This window comes from Natator depressus, chromosome 8 (assembly GCF_965152275.1).
Source record: "Natator depressus isolate rNatDep1 chromosome 8, rNatDep2.hap1, whole genome shotgun sequence".
NCBI lineage: Eukaryota > Metazoa > Chordata > Testudines > Cheloniidae > Natator > Natator depressus.
The window spans coordinates 15622279-15638733 of record NC_134241.1 but is presented as its reverse complement, the minus strand read 5'-3'; the positions used below and the strand labels follow the sequence as shown (position 1 = coordinate 15638733).

Here is a 16455-nt window from a genome sequence, read left to right as displayed (position 1 = left end):
TAAGGCTGTGTACCTGCCTGCAAAAAGGGTGGTTGGCCTTATTGGCCCCAGTGTATTCGCTGGGGAGCTACAGGTGTAAGCTTTTCACTTCCATGGCTGCAAGTACTTAAAATGTTGTGGGTTTTTTAAATAGGGGAGGAAGCATTGTCTAGGCTAATAGTTTTAGTTTGAGAGTGGAAGATGGGAGTTTGATTCTGCTCCTCACTTTTAGTGCATTAAAACAGCTTGTGCAAATTATTTAACCTGTGTGCCTCAGTTTCTCCACATCAACTATTAGATAATACCACCATCAGAGGGGTGTTTTGAGACCTTTTATTAATGCTGAAGGGCTTTGAACTTCATGATTTTCATTCAAAATTCATAATGCATAATTATAAATGTTAGTCTCTGGGGCGTTAATATGGACCTATTCAAAGGTAATGTGCATGGTGCTGTATGTATATGAATAAAAGTAATGATACAGTTGTTGCTTACCTAGGAGGGTTAGCACAAGTGGGTGTTTAATTGGCTGGAAGAGGCAGCAGGGTGGCTTCAACTGTAAACTTCTACTAGCAATATTTGCTTCTGAAAGCGCAAGAGTGGGATCTATTCAGACTACGGCAAGGCCTCCCACTTTTTCTCACATGATTCTTTTTATGTGCAAAATATACTTTTAAATAAAATGCTGGAGGTGAAATTAATGTGGTTGGGTACCTAATGAATCTTTACCAGGGGCCTGTGCAGTGACTGAGATGAAACCCTCAGCAGTGGAAATATTCTGCCTCCCACTCCTGTGATTTCTTTTTCATCTAGACTTTTCCTGATCAAAAGTAGCATATTTATATGATGGAGAGTGGGGTGTAGGTGTATGAGAATTAGCTTTGAAAGAGCCTGTATCAACACTACAGGGTCAAAAGCCAGCAGACTTTATGCAGATCCTTTGTTGTTATGATCTACATGGCTTGAGATCTGGCATCTCTGAGTATGGATCTTTCAGCTGAGACCATTTAAAACTAAGCTCCTGTCCTCCCTGTATGGATTTTAGGATTAGTCTTTCTCCTAACACAGCATTTCTCAAACTGGGGTCTGTGGGGGTATTCCAGGGGGTTCGTGGGTCCCCCTAATAAACTCCTCTCCTTCCCTTTCCCAGCGCCTCCTTCACGTTCCCTGGCATAGGGACCCTGGGTCTGTGCCACTCCTGGAAGCAGCCAGCACATCCCTGCAGCCTCAGGGTTGGGGGGAAGGGGGTTTCCATATGCTGCCTCCAGCCCAAGCACCATCTCCGTAGCTCCCATTGACCGGGAACTGTGGCCAATGGGAGCTATGGGGGTGGTACCTGCAGGCAGGGGCTGCACGTGGAGACCTCTGGGGCCCCCGCCTAGGAGCCGCTGCCAGATGGATGTGCCAGTTGCTTTCGGGAGCTGTCCGAGGTAAGCACTGCACCCCTCACCCCTTCCCACACCCTAACCCCCAGCCCCAGTCCAGGGCCTGCACCCAAACTCCCTCTCGGAGCCCACACCCTCTCCCACACCCAAACTCCCAGCCCAGAGCCTGCACTCTGCACCCAAACCTCCTGCCCAGCCTGGTGAAAGTAAGTGAAGGTGGGGGAGAGAGGAGGGAATGGAGTGAGCAGGGCCATGGCCTTGGGGAAGGGGGCGGGTTAGGGGCTGAGCAAGGAGCCGGGGGGGGGGTCCTCCAAATATTTTAAAATCAAAATGGGGGTCCGTGGGTTGCTAAAGTTTGAGAACTGCTGTCCTAACACATTAGTCCTTAAAGAGTAAGGATGTCCCCAAGAGTTGCACAAGGCCAATTAAAAGGTGTTGTGTTGGCAGAAAGGGTGTCTCAAGACTTTTCTAGAATGAGTCCTGACTTGCAAGACTATACTGTCTTCCTCCTGTGACTCTCTCTCTTTGCTGCCAGCTCTCCCATCCACACCCTTTTGTGTAGAACATCTGGGAGATAGCCACCAATTGTGGGGTGGATTAGCAGCTTGTAGGAAGCTATCTGGGGCAGATAATAAAAGAAGGGACTGCAACAGGAAAGAGAAGAAAATGAAAGGCAAGTTTCCTCTCATCTGCCCCCAAAAATCTTTCACTTCAGAAGCAAACAGCTCTAGGAGTTTGCTTTTGTGTTCTTGGCCTACTGTTATTTTTCTCTCCTTCATGGCCTACTGCATAGGAGGGAAGTAGTAGATGTGAAAATCTTGAGTTTAGTAAGACTTCTGACACAGTCATAGAATTGTAGGACTGAAAGGGACCTCGAGAGGTTATCTAGTTTAGTCCCCTGCACTTACGGCAGGACTGTTTTCTAGACTAATTTATTCCAGTACTTAACCATCCTGACAGGAACTTTTTCCTAATGTCTAACCTAACCCTGGCTGCACTTTAAGCTCATTGCTTCTTGTCCTATCCTCAGAGGCTAAGGAGAACTGTTTTTCTCCCTCCTCCTTGTAACAACCTTTTATGTATTTGAAAACTAAGTAGTTATGATGTTTCCTCTGTCTTCTCTACTCCAGACTCAACAAACCCAATTTTTTCAATGTTCCCTTGTAAGTCATGTTTTCTAAACCTTTAATCATTTTTGTTGTTGTTCTCTGGACTTTCTCCAGTTTGTCCACATCTTTCTTAAAATGTGACACCCAGAACTGGCCACAATACTCAGGCTGAAGCGTAATCAGTGCGGAGTAGAGCAGAAGAATTACTTCTCATGTTTTGCTTACAACGCTCCTGCTAATACATCCCAGAATGATGGTTTTTGTTTTTTGTTTTTTCCTGCAATGGTGTTACACTGTTGACTCATTTAGGTTGTGATCCACTATGATCCCAGATCCCTTTCTGCAGGACTCCTTAGATAGTCATTTTGTATGTATACAACTGATTGATTGTTCCTTCCTAAGTGGAGTACTTTGCATTTCTCCTTATTGAATGTCATCCTATTTACTTCAGTCACTACATGACATTTTCTTAAGCAAACTAGGGAAATGTGATCTAGATGAAATTACTATAATTTGGGTACACAAATAGTTGACCACAGTCAGGAGTAGTTATCAAGGGTTTGCTGTAAAACTGGGAGGGTGTATCTAGTGCAGGGGTGGGCAAACTATGGCCTGGGGGCTGCATCTGGCCCTTCAGATGTTTTAATCCAGCCCTCAAGCTCCTACCGAGGAGTGAGGTCCAGGGCTTGCTCCGCTCCATGTGTGCTGTGGCTCTCGGCGGCTCCTGGAAGCAGTAGCACGTCCCCCCTCTGGTTCCTATGCATGGGGCTGCCGGGGAGCTCCGCACGCTGCTCCTGCCCCAAGCGCCGCCCCCGCAGCTCCCATTGGCCGGCAACCACAGCCAATGGGAGCTTCAGGGGTAATGCCTGCGGACAGGGCAGCGCACAGAGCCGCCTGGCCATGCCTCCACATAGGAGCCGGAGGAGGGACATGCCGCTACTTCCGGGAGCTGCTTGAGAGCCTGCACCCGTGACCCCCCCTGCCCTAGCCCTGATCCCCTCCTGCTCTCTGAACCCCTCAGTCCCACCCTCCTGCACTCCCAGCGGGAGCCCTCACCTCCCCAGCCCAGAGCCCCCTCCTACATCCTGAATTCCTCATTTCTGACCCCACCCCAGAGTCCGCACCCCCAGCCGGAGCCCTCACTCTCCTGCACCCCAACCCCCAATTTTGTGAGCATTCAAAGCCTCCCATACAATTTCCATACCCAGATGTGGCCCTCAGGCCAAAAGGTTTGCTTACCCTGATCTAATGTGCTCCTGCAGGGGTCAGGGCTGGGTCCAGTACTATTAGTGACTTGAATAATGAAGTGGGGCATATGTATAAAATGTGTGGATAACACCAAGATGGGAGGGGTTGCAAGCACTTTGGAGGACAGGGTTAGAATTCAAAATGACCTTGACAAATTAGAAAATTGATCTGAAATCAACAAGATGAAAGTCAATAAAGACGTGCAAAGTACTATGCTTAGGAAGGAAAGGTCAAATGCACAACTACAAAAGGGGAATAACTGGCTGGGCAGTAGTACTGCTGAAAAGGATTTGGGTGTTATAGTAGATCACAAATGGAATATGAGTTGTCAATGTGATGCAGTTGTGAAAAAGGTTATCATTGTGGGGTATATTAACAGGAATGTCATATGTAAGAGATGGGAAGTAATTGTCCTGCTGGACTTGGCACTGGCAAGGCCTCAGGAGGAGTACTGTGACCGGTTCTGGGCCCCACACTTTAGGAAAGATGTGGTGAAATTGAGAACCCTGTTCTAGACTCTCTCCAAAGTCCCGGCCCGCGGGCCCTCTGTGGCCCGAGAGCCTCCCCAATGTGGCCTGTGGGGCTCCAGCAATTTTGAGGCCGGGTCTCTGCCTTGGCCCCACCTGCCACCCCCAGGCGCACCCGCTCCCAGAGCCCAACCTCTCACCCCTTTTGCACCCAAACTCCTGAGAGCCTGCACCCCAATCCCCTACCCCAGACCACCTCCTCCACCCAAACTCCCTCCCAGAGCCTTAGGCAGGTGGGGGTGGAGTTTTGGGGGTGGGTTCTGGGCGGCATGAGTGACATTGGCCCATTGGGAGGATTTGAGGACTGGCACTGGCCCTAAGGTAAATTGAGTTTGGGACCCCTGGTCCAGAAGAAGGCAACAAAAATGATAAAAGGTTTAGAACACTTGACCTCTGAGGAAAGGTTAAAAAAACCTGAGCATGTTTAGTTGGATAGTCTTCCAAATATGCTAAGGGATGTAAGAGGACTATGATCAACAGTTCTCTATGTCTACTGAAAGTAGGACAAGCAGTAATTGGCTTACTCAGCAGTAAGGGAGATTTAGGTTAGATATTAGGAATAACTTTTGAACTATAAGAGTAGTTAGCCTCTCGAATAGGCGTCCAAGGGAGATTGTGGAATCCCTGTCATTGGAAGGTTTTAAGAACAGGTTAGCCAAAGAAGGTCCTATCTCAGCACAGGGGCCTTGACTTGACCTTTTGAAGTCGCCGCCAGCCCTACCCGTCTATCGTGCTATGCATGTGAAGCACTCCGTACCTGGCTCCCAAATCTACTCCACATATGGTTCTATCTCAGTGGGAATCAATCTAGTGAAGGGTTTCAGAGATTACAGAGCTAGTGTAGGAATGAATATCTTTAGCCCATTCCCTTACACTTATTTTAGGAACACTGAGGATACTGGAGAGCGTAGCGGCTGTGCAGAGTCTGAGTTCCTTTGAAGCTACTGTGTAATGGCACAATACAGATAAAATACAATTGATGTAGAAAGCTCCAGTGCAGAAAGCTTTCAATGATCTCTGTCAAACAGCCTTGACATAGAAGGGTGTACAGTCATTTTCCACAACTACTTCATGTGCAGATACTTGCTGATGTCAGCCTGGAGGGAGGAATTTCAATTATAATGCCACGTTGTAGGACTGATGTCCCCTAAATATGCAAAGAACAGCCCTTGCATTTATTTTGTAGCCCAGTTGGACCGGTGATCAAAATAGAAACCTTATCAGACAGATTTTCTGCCGCCCCCCTCCCCCCCCTTCTGGCTACCTCTGTACCCGCTCACGGCAAGCAAGAATTAAACCTTTTGTCCCCCTGTCTCTGGCCCTGCTGTTTAAGATGGAGATCAGTTGGTAAAGTACAGCAGGTCAAAAGAGCTGAGCCTGAAGCAATTGCTTGTGCTGAATCTGAGCCCTTTTTGCCTTTGCATCTTGTTCATCATAATTCTGAGGAACCCTAATCCATTCTGCAGCCAGTCTCCATATTGCCTACTTAGCAACCCTTACAAACAAGCAGAGATGAGTACAAGAAGCAATTGCCATCCAGCGCTTTAAGCAGGGAGCTGGAAAGGCTTTTAGAATCTCAGCTGGCACTAGTCACATAACCTCCTCTGTGCGCCAATTTCCCTATTTGTTAAATGGGACTTGTGGTGGTGATGGGTTGTGTGGTGTGACACTTAATTTGTCTGTAGTGGACTTTGAAAGTCTGATGAGCTGTATAAATATAGCTTCCACCCCCTTTTGCGAAACAGCAGCTTCCAGTTTAGAAAGCAGCGCGCTCCCTATTTTCTTGCTTATGCAAGTCCCCTCTTGTATTTCTTCTGAAAGGTGAATATTATAGCAGTGGAAGTCAACCGGTTGTCTTTTTCTTTCCAGAACAGGTAAAACACGGGTAGTGGCAGCTTCCTCAGTCCTGACAGGAAAGGACATCAGGTGTGGGCTGTCATTCAGATGGAATTCTTTACCAAATAAGGATTACCATAAAGGACATGGATACTAAGTTTGAGATGAAGGATGTTTGTGTGAATCAAAGAGCGGGGTGGAGATGCACTGCAGCAGAATGCAGCAATTTGCCCACAGTTTAGCTCAACAGCTCTCAGAGCTTGAAATAGTCTCAGGCTTCACAAAGCAAGTGAAAAAATAAAAAGCAAATGCTGTAGCAAAGTGCTTTTGGCCTGCAGCAGAAAGAATGCAGGTGTTCTCCAGCTTGAAGAAATAGTCATTCCCTAGGGAAGATATCCATTACAGCAATGGATACAGACACTCTACTAGTTCAGTAAAATCACACTGTAGAGCACTGTTTGAAAAAAAGGCTGTTTTACACTTTTCATTAGTTTTACTTGTAGCAAGCTAAACCTGTCATTTAAGCTTTGAAATGTGAGTTGGGTGAGGGAGGGAGGAAAAAAAGCACAAAGGATTTTATACTGCGATCTAGTATTATTAAGTCTGCCTTTGATGGGCTTTGCCACCATTCTTACTAATACAAAAGTGATCACCTACCAACGTTTGCCATAGTGACTTGGAAATTGTAGCTGTTTCAGTACACTAGTTTTAGGCTTTGATGCCACTGAAATATTACTCCTGAGGGAATTCTGCTCTGAAACAATTACAATTCTGCACACAATATTTTAAAATTCTGCAAATTTTATTTGTCAGTAAATAAATGGGGCTCCAGCACGGCAGTGGGGAGCATAGGCCATTGGCTGCACTGAGGTGGGAGATCACCCTGAAGTCCCCACTTCCCCCAGGATGGGCATTCGGCAGTGAGGCTGCACCTGACCCTAACACAGTGCAAGGGCCGGGCCTGCCCAGAAAACACCCTGGGGCCCTGCCCCTCTGCACTAGGTGTGGGTGGGCAGGTAAAGCCCAGCAGGATCCAAGCGTGGAGGGGCTTAGTGTGGGGGGATCCAGGTGTGGGATGAGAGGTTTCTGAGTGTGGGCGGCTCAGTGGGAGATGGGGATACACAGGGGCTCATTGTGGGGTGAAGGGGCAATGGGCCTGCAGAGGATCCAGGTGAAGGTGGTTGGGGCTCAGCGGGGGGGGTCTGGGTAGGGGAAGATGGGGCTCGGCAGGGGTGGTCTGGGTGTGATGGGCTCATTGGGGGGGGTCTTGGCGCTGGGGCGGGGGTCCAGGTGGAGCTGGGTGTGGGTGGGGTCGGGCTTGTTGGGGTGAGGGGTCGATGGGCTTGCTTAACAGGGGTGTCCCAGCTGCTGCTGCATGCCAGGCTGCCACTTCCCCCCTCCCCTCACTTCCACGTTCTCCTCCCCTGCCCTATTCCACCCCACCCCCCCATTCCTTCCCCACTGCTTCTTCGCCTCCCCCCTTCCCTTACCCAGCCCCACTGCAGGCATTCACTGTTGAACAGAAACAGGAAGACTCCCAGCACACAGAAAGAGAGCGCAATTGGCACTAGAAAAAGACAGCGTTCAGCTGCAGCGTCAGCAGAGCTGAGAAGTAGCCTCCTTCAGCTGGACAACTCTGCACTTGCAGAAATGGGGCAGGGGGAGCAGCACATAACCCCATGTGCCCCCCATACCTTGCCTTTGGGGGGGAATTCTCCCTCCAAAACTGCACCTATGCTCACCCCTCCGCCTTGCCCTCTGCACAGCTTTGCTGCAGGGACTTGAAGTAATCGGGGGCGGGGGGCATTTTCTGCGGGTACACAGAATTCCCCCAGGAGTAAAATATAACTCAAACCCAAAGTCAAACTAAAAACAAGGTAACTCATTTTTCATCAGCACAGGATGAGCCAACAAGGTGATTTAGCACTGAAGGGCTGTTTCCCTCATCTTCAGGTTTTTCTACGTGCTTGGCAAACATCTAAGATGGGGCTGATCCATTCCAGACAAAGCAGTATGAGCTTCTTCACTTCAGTTAGGGTTAGACTATGCAAAATATAGCTATTAAGGTATTAAATGCAGCCCATGTTCCTACATCTCTGTTAATGAAATGGTAAGCAATCTACAAGTTTCACTTAAGATTCCTTTCAGTGCCTATCAATGGGGTATGAGAGAGGCAAAGCCAGCCCTTTCCATATCCACCATCTTGTTTCTTGAAGATCCAGCCCTCTGGGCCCAGTGATAGTTATCACAAAGGCAATATGCATTCAGAGAAAATAATTTCACTGTCTCCCTGCCGGGGACACTCCATGCACATTCTCAGCAGCTGCCTGAGGAACAACATAGCAGTAGGTTGCTTTTCATCTTAGCTCTAAGCAAAGGGTAACTAAGCCACAGGGGAAAAACAGTTGGAACTAGCTGAAGTTCTTTAGCTGTTTGGCCTGAGAAAGGTGAAGCCCTTTTAGCATAGCTAGCACAGCCTGTGTTGACACTGCCCCTAAAAGAAAAGAGATGTTCTGATTACTTTTTAGAGACAAGCTGGAAAAGGAAAAACCTTGGGTATAAATATAGCTCTACAACAGCCATTACAGACAGGAAACTATCTAAATATACCCTAGTGTAAACATATCTCAGGTATAAAGAAGATTTATCTTACATTTATGCTGGGACCATCCCTGAACTGAGAAGCAGTTGTGTTCTGTGTTGGTAACACCACTACCTCATTAGTCCCAGTGGCCAATGAATTAGACAGCTCATACAAGAGCCAGCTGAATAAAACCATTATTGTGTAATCATTTTCACAATAGGTCAACAGTTCCCAAACTTTTGAGGGTCACATCCCCTTACAGCTGTCCATGCCCCCCTGGAGCCAAGAGTGGGGCCACAGCTTGGGGGAGAGGGGAAACACTGACAGGAGTAAGGGGGCCGGGGCCAGGGCCAGACTGAGGCTGGGGGCAGAGCTGCAGCTGGGCCTGCGGCCAGGTGCTGCTCCATTCCCAGCCTTGCCCCCAGCTGGGAATGAAACCACAGCCAGCAGCTGAGAGTGTCGCAGGCCTGGGAGGGGAGCCGTGCTGGGGATGGGGCCAGGGATGCAGCTGGGGGTGGGACCAGAGCAGAGTTAAGTGATGTGCCCTCCCCACCCCTATGGGGCTGGCTGGGGCCCTGCCACACCCCCCTGGATGGTCCTCCACACCTCCCTAGGGGGTTGCACCCCACACTTTGGAGGACCTCTGCAATAGGGTCAAATTCCACCTTTAATTATGGCTCACTGACTGAGTTACAGATTTAGGACTACATACTGTCCTTGAGCCACACCAGATCTCTTATGGCTGTCAGCAGCACGTTTGCAAATAGAGCAAAGGTAGAAGGTGCTTCTTTGTAATATTTAAACTTTGAGTATGTTGTATGGTTGGATTCAGTGTAACTTAGTTGTAAAACTGAGTATTTTCCACTAGTTATAAGGGCTTGGCTACACTTGCAAGTTAGAGCGCCTTAAAGCAGCCCTGGGCACCCTAACTCCTGAGATGTCCACACTGGCAAGGCACGTAGAGCGCCTGGACCCTGCAGCTGGAGCGCTCCTAGTAATCCACCTCCACAAGAAGCATAAAGCTTGCTGCGCCCTGGCTGAAATGCCCGGGCATCAGTGTGGACGAGATGTTGCATTACTGCGCAGTGACTGGCCTCCAGAAACATCCCATAGTCCCCTGAAGTCAAGTGGCCACTCTTGTCATTGTTTTGAACTCGGCTGCAGGCATGCGGATATCCCCTTTCAAAGCTCCGTTTCTGACAGCCAGCATCCTTTTCTGCTCCGGGACAAAGCAAACCATTACTGTGGAATGCTGCTGTTGTGAAAGTGTGTGTGTGAGCCCCCCCCCCAAAACACACTGTATCTCCCCCCACATACACACAACACACTCCCTGTCACGCTCCACCTCCACCCCCCCATTTGAAAAGCATGCTGCAGCCACTTGCACACTGGGATAGCTACCACAATACACTGCGCTTGGTGGCCACACCAATGCACTTGCCGGTGACAGTGTAAACACATAGCAGCGTTTTCCCTGCTGCGGTCTCCAAAGGCTGGTTTAACTCCCAGCGCTGTACATCTGCAAGTGTAGCCAAGCCCTGACTTTGGTTCTTTTCATGCTCCTCCTTTAGAAAATAAAGGAGACACATAGAAGGCTTCCACTCCCATTAAAATCAACAGTGAAACTGTTTCTTTATTATGCACTTAAAGTTACATACAAAACATAGATAAACAAAGGGTGTGATGGAGCTCACTTTTGAGATATTGTTTCAAGTTGTCTGCATGAAGACAACACCGGATCAGTTACACTGAGTGTGTCTGGAATGTCTTTAATGGCCATAAAGGCCGGACACTCTTAAAATAAAAACTTGAGATTCTGCAGAATTTAAAATCTGTCAGGGAACCTCAGCTATAACGAGTGAGAGAGACAAGGCCAACAAGCTGATCTAAAGCAGTCAAAGACAAGAATTCCACACAACACTGCAGGATAGGAACTAAGATTTATTGAACAAGCTTTCACAGGCTGCTATAATAAATATCCTTTTGTGTGTATGTGAACAAGTTTAGAAACAAGGAAGGGGCACTGACATTAATACAGTGAGATCTCTATATTAGCTGTATTACTCATCATTTTCAAAGTCAGCAGAGTTCTTCCTTTTCAGTCGCTCAAATTCTTGGTTCCCCCAGGTGTAAACAACATAGGCCACCACAAAAGCTTAAAAACAAAAACAAACCAACAAAGCAGTGAATATCTACAAGTTACATGACAGTAGTTACAATGTGAAAATTTCTTGCATTATGCTGTACTGATTACAGTCCTGGGATAGAGACTGGAAGTGTTACTGTGTAGAGATCACCATGTTTTAAGGTGATTCTGTTGGATGTTTAAAGCCCTCGCCAACATAGATAGGAGTTAAGCACCTAAAAATCATCCTGATGAGTATTTGCACTCTGCCATCATCCTATTATGTATGCCTAGATTTGCAGACAATCATGTGTGTACTATGAATGGCCCAATGGTGCATGAAGAGTTTCTCATGAAATCTCTCAGCCCATTCCTCTGGACTTAAATCCACCCATGATAGCTGCTGGCCCCATAGCTAGAACATTTTCTCTTTCATCTCCCTTTCTGTAGCATACCTGCTCCACAAATTCTCTCATGCATTTGTATTTTTGATGATAGTTTTATTCCCTGAATTTATTTAAGATCTTTTTACAAAAGTTTTAACATGAAATTCCATTCTTGTGGGCAGCGGAAGGTTATTTTATAAGCTTTTTAAAAATATCAACGATCTGAAATATAGATGAAGAAATGACACCAACCAGCATCTTTAATTTAATTCTGGTGTTAGTGAATGCAGTGCATATGGTACACGAGGCAGTTCAGAAGGCACTAGCTTAAATAATTCACTCAAATAAAGGAATTAGGACTTACGAGGAGCTACCCTGAAGACTCTTGCACGAAATCGCCTCCATGCATTCGGAATTCCTTTGGTGAAATAGTTAGGGAATGCCCTCTGCTCGAATGGAGACAAGCTGTAAGTGATCACATGCCTCACTCTTTCCAAGTTTCCAAAATGGATACCCATTTTTAATTGCCTGTACTGCAAAAGCAAAGTGCTAGTTACTATGGAGATAGACTCTTTGCCACTTTTATGGAGACAGTGATTTTAAACACAATATTCCTCGGGGTGGATCCAAATCGATGATTTGTATGATTAAAAAATTGGATTTCTAACATTTAAATAGTTTTTCTTTTTAAAAATAAACCCATTTAAAACAAAACCTGAATTTAATACAAAATATGTTAAGGCCTAAGCTTATTATAATCTCTTAAAACATTTAAACAAAAAATATGCTGCACTCAGGAGCCTCCATCAAAAACGTTGAGTTACAGGATGCTTTTCTATATGAAGAATCAGTGAAATTCTACGTTTTGGAATCACGCTTTATAAATACAGCACAATGGGTCACGTACTGTATTAAAGCCTTGATCCTGTGGGGGACTTAGAGGCTGTATTGCTGAGTGCAAGAGACTGGCAAAGTCATCACAAGCCTTTGGACCCGGCTTGTGACCCCAGGAGACACCATCAGGTATCTCATCACTGGGTAGGAAATGTAAGGTAAAGGCTCTAACTCAGCTGACAAGGTTTGGATAGTTATTTACATAGACCTAGAATAGAAACTCAGGGTTGGGAGGGACCTCAGGAGATCATCTAGTCCAGCCCCCTGCTCAAAGCAAGGCCAATCGCCAGTTTTTGCCCCAGATCCCTAAATGGCCCCGTCAAGGCTTGAACTCACAACTCTGGGTTTAGCAGGTCAATGCTCCAACCACTGAGCTCTCCCTCCCCCCATCCAGGGACGCGAATGCGCCCCTCTCTACAAACTGTCCCGAGGCACACATGGAAACGCTGGTTAAAACCAGGGGCTTAACTCGAGGCTTTCCATGGGGTGATTTCAATCACGCCGCCTGGCTGGGGCTGGGACCCGCTTAGAGGAGGGACGCGCAGAGCGGAAGATACGCGGGGCTACTTCGCCTTCCGCCCCAGAAGCTCCCCGGGGTTACAACAAGGTCCGGCTGGGTGGGGACGGGCCCGAAGCGCGTTTGGGCGAGCAGGAGCCAGACGGTGCGTCGGGAGTCACTCTCCGGGCGCAGCCACAGCACGAGCGGGAGACCCGCCGCCGCCACGTCCCTCAACCCCAGGGCGACACCCGCCGGGCCGCGGTGCTACACGGCCTCCAGGCCCCGGGAGCCGCGCTGCGGTCACCGGCAGCGGAGGAATGGAACCGGCCGCTCCCCTCTCACCCAGGCCCGCTCGCCGCCGCTCGCTCGCTCGGACGCCTGGAGGTCACGTCTCTGCGGGCTCGCGGCCCTGCCAGCGCCTCCCTTCCACTTCCGGGGCGCCACCCGGGGTCACCGCCCAGCCTGGCCCCGCCTCCCGAGCGAGGGGCGGAGAGGACGGGCAGACGGCTGCGCCCCCTGCAGGCTGGGAGGGCGAGGGAGGCCGGGAGCCCTACCCCAGTACCCCCTGCGGTTCCTCCGTTCTCCCCAGGGGTCTCCAGGGTCCCTCTGTCCCCCCTCTACTCCCGTGGGGTCGCCATGGTCTCTCCCCCCCACTACCCCACAGGGTCTCTAGGGTCCCTCTGCCCACCCCACTACTCCCGTGGGGTCGCCATGGTCTCTGCCCCCCCACTACCCCACAGGGTCTCTAGGGTCCCTCTGCCCACCCCACTACTCCCGTGGGGTCGCCATGGTCTCTGCCCCCCCACTACCCCACAGGGTCTCTAGGCTCCCTCTGCCCCTCTACTAGCCTCACGGGCTCACCCTAGTCTCATCCCCCCACTACCTCAAGGGGTCTCCAGGGTCCCTCTGCCCCCCCACTACCCCACAGGGTCTCTAGGGTCCCTCTGTCTCCCTCCACTATCCCTGTGGAGTCTCCAGGGTCCCTCTAGCCCCCCATCACTGCCCTCCCCCCTTGGGAACTACTCCACATACCATCTCTATGGTACTAGTCCCCTCCCCAAGGAATAACCCATCCTGAGGTTACTCTGACACCAAGGCCTAACCCCCCCCCCCCCCCAAAAAAAAAAATCTCACAGTGGATTAATTATTTTTGCTATTTGTAGAGAGCAGCCAGGGATGTGTGTGGCATGACCATGCTGGGGGCTTTAACATCACTCTGAGGTCAAGGTACTAGGCCTCTCTCCTGCTCCAGATAGGTCATACTGATCCATGCATAGGGGCTGCTGCTACGGCCAATAGGTTAATTAACCTGATAGCCCCAGACCCTGAGTTTGCATTTGAGACAGGTCTTGTTTCTTCAGCCCAGTTTTGCTTGTTTTGTGGGAGTTTCCTGAATTTCTCCCTTAATTAGAGTGTGTGGTTTCTTTCATCTTCAGCATCTTCCAAGCACTTCCCTCCTCCCTCAAAGGCCCTGCATCATCTTCACTAAGAAGCCTGTCAACACCACATGATTCATCCAGAAAGATTGTTGCTGGCCCAGGCAATGAGAATGCAAGAACCAGTCTGATGAGCAGGGCAGTGAAAATAAGCAAGCTTAATTCTTATACCTGGCTCTCGTACATGACAGCATATTGTACTGCTACTGAAGGGTCATGCTGGCCAGAGATTAGAAATTTACAGTCAAAACTCATACCAGTTTGAAATCGTGTGCAAAGTACTTTGATGATCCACTGTAGTCCTGAGGTGTTAGTAAATAGAATCCATTGATATATTGGCATTCAATTTTTCTAGTGGTTAAAATTTAGGTCAGGGCTGAATAATTTTATAGTTAATTTTTGTTATATATAAAGTAAGTTTTCATTCCAGTTAGTAAGATCTTAGGTTGCTTAGCTTTCCTGCCTCAAGCTGTAACCTTAACAGTTGCAAGGATGAGGCTGGAATTCTTCCTCCTAGCAGCTACACCATTGCACAATTAGGACTTGCTATCATCTTTTATTTGCCCAACTCAGCCCAATAACTTCACAAAAGTAAGTCTACAGCATCAGTGTCTTTGCTAATTGTATTATGAAGGTTTGTTTAAGTCTTCTGATGAAGCATCAGATTGTCCACCATGGCAAGCAGGATAGCCATGGCCTCATCACATGTCAAGCTTTATGTAAACACTGTAGTTTATCACTAGGATTTTGCAAGACTGGTTTTTACATTGGGTGTTAGTTGTAGTGAAGAGGTAAAGTAAGGATCTTTACCTCACTATATAGAGTCAAATTCCTCTCTGAACTTGACTAAATCACTTCATCTGTTTATGCCTATTTCCCCATTTACAAAATGTGGATTAGTATTACTGTAGCACCTGGGAGCCTTACTCACAAACCAGGACAGCATTGTCATAGGCACTGTCAAATCACATATAAAGACATTCCTGCCCCAAAGAGTTTAAAATTTAAGTAATACTTCCTTGAGAGGATGGGTTGTGAAGTGCTGTTAAGCCTCAGGTTGGCAACAGCTGAACGGTCCATATTATTAAGTTCTCAATAATGTACAACAGTTGGTTAGTTTCCCAGAAAGCAGCTCATGACTATAGTAAGTACACATAGGGAACATGTCTTGCCTTGGTAATAGTGTCTAGATAGTTACCATTTTGTCTCTCCCATGTCCACAAAAATCACACGTTTACCTCTTGTGCTTTAGATTTGGAATTGCATAACTCCCAGTAGAAAGTTTACTACTCTAGCTCACTCTGTCACCAAGAGCTAGTTGGCAGGATTCTAGAACATAGATTTTAAAGTATTTTTATGGTAAAAAGAGGGTCTCTTTATACTTGATAGATTGTCATTTTAAACAGCTACTATTAAGGAGCAAGCTTTGAACTAGAAAGGCATTGTAAAACCATGCCAGGTGAAAGGGGGATACAGGCAGCTACTTCCCATAAGACTAATTTGAAGTCATTTTAAGTTTTAGAATGGATTTTGTTTAAATTGCTCCTGTCTAGAGTTCTTGGGGCAGATTTCCATTACAGAGTATGTTTACAGCAGAAGTTCATGGGAATAGATGTTTAGAATAGTAACAGGACCAGAGATTTAGCCCAGGAGAGCCACAGGAGTAGGGAACATTAAGTTATTTGATGTACTGTACTTAAAAAAAAAAGAGGCCAGGCTTAATTGCTTTAATTTCAGAGTATTCAGGTTTAGGAATACCAATACATACAGTAGAACCTCAGAGTTATGAACACCTCAGGAATAGAGGTTGTTTGTAACTCTGAAATGTTCGTAACTGAACAAAACATTATGGTTCTTTCAAAGTTTACTACCAAACATTGAATTAATTCAACTTTGAAACTTTACTGTGTAGAAGAAAAATGGTGCTTTTAACCATCTTATTTTAAATGAAACGAGCACAGAGTTTCCTCACTTTTTTTTAAAAAAAAAAAAACTTTCCCTTATTTTAGTAGTTTAACACTGTACTGTACTTGCTTTGTCTCTTGCTACTTGCTTTTTGTACTTGCTACTGCCTGATTGCATACTTCTGGTTCCACCAAGAATGGTTTCACTTTTAAAGGTCAGTTCACAGTCTGAACAGTTATTTCTTGTTCATAGCTGGTCAGAATAGAAAAAGCAACAATATTAAAAAAGTTACTAAATACTAGTTTTAAATAACCCATCAGTAAGGAGTGTAATTTTTCCTGGGAACTATAGAAACAATTCTCTTAAATATTTGAATGAGAATTTTTTTTTTAAACTAGTTACTGCCCAGAAATGTAGTTAGAATTTCTGGTACAAAAATCAGAATGTTCTCCAGATAAATAGTATATTCACTTACCACAAACCTCTAAAAAAGCCCTAGCAGTTTGACAGAACAGGTTGTCCATTTACTTTAGATTACTATG

At 47.0% G+C, this 16455-nt stretch overlaps 1 protein-coding gene across 1 annotated transcript; it reads right to left on the bottom strand.

The window, feature by feature from the left end:
• Window positions 1-10293: 10293 nt before the first annotated feature.
• Window positions 10294-13036, bottom strand: UQCRQ (ubiquinol-cytochrome c reductase complex III subunit VII). Its single transcript, XM_074962089.1, has 3 exons — window positions 12915-13036; window positions 11544-11712; window positions 10294-10823 (listed from the first exon to the last, which is right to left on the bottom strand). Exons 2-3 carry the CDS (start codon window positions 11695-11697, stop codon window positions 10729-10731), a joined length of 249 nt encoding a protein of 82 aa, XP_074818190.1. The 5' UTR covers window positions 11698-11712; window positions 12915-13036; the 3' UTR covers window positions 10294-10728.
• Between the last annotated feature and the right edge of the window lie 3419 nt (window positions 13037-16455).

Excerpts from the sequence above, each read along its gene's own strand:
- UQCRQ (XM_074962089.1), bottom strand. The coding sequence starts at position 11,697 with ATGGGTATCCATTTTGGAAACTTGGAAAGAGTGAGGCATGTGATCACT. Across the intron at positions 10,824-11,543 it reads AGTCTTCAGGGTAGCTCCTC|CTTTTGTGGTGGCCTATGTT; the intron begins GTAAGTCCTAAT and ends TTTGTTTTTAAG.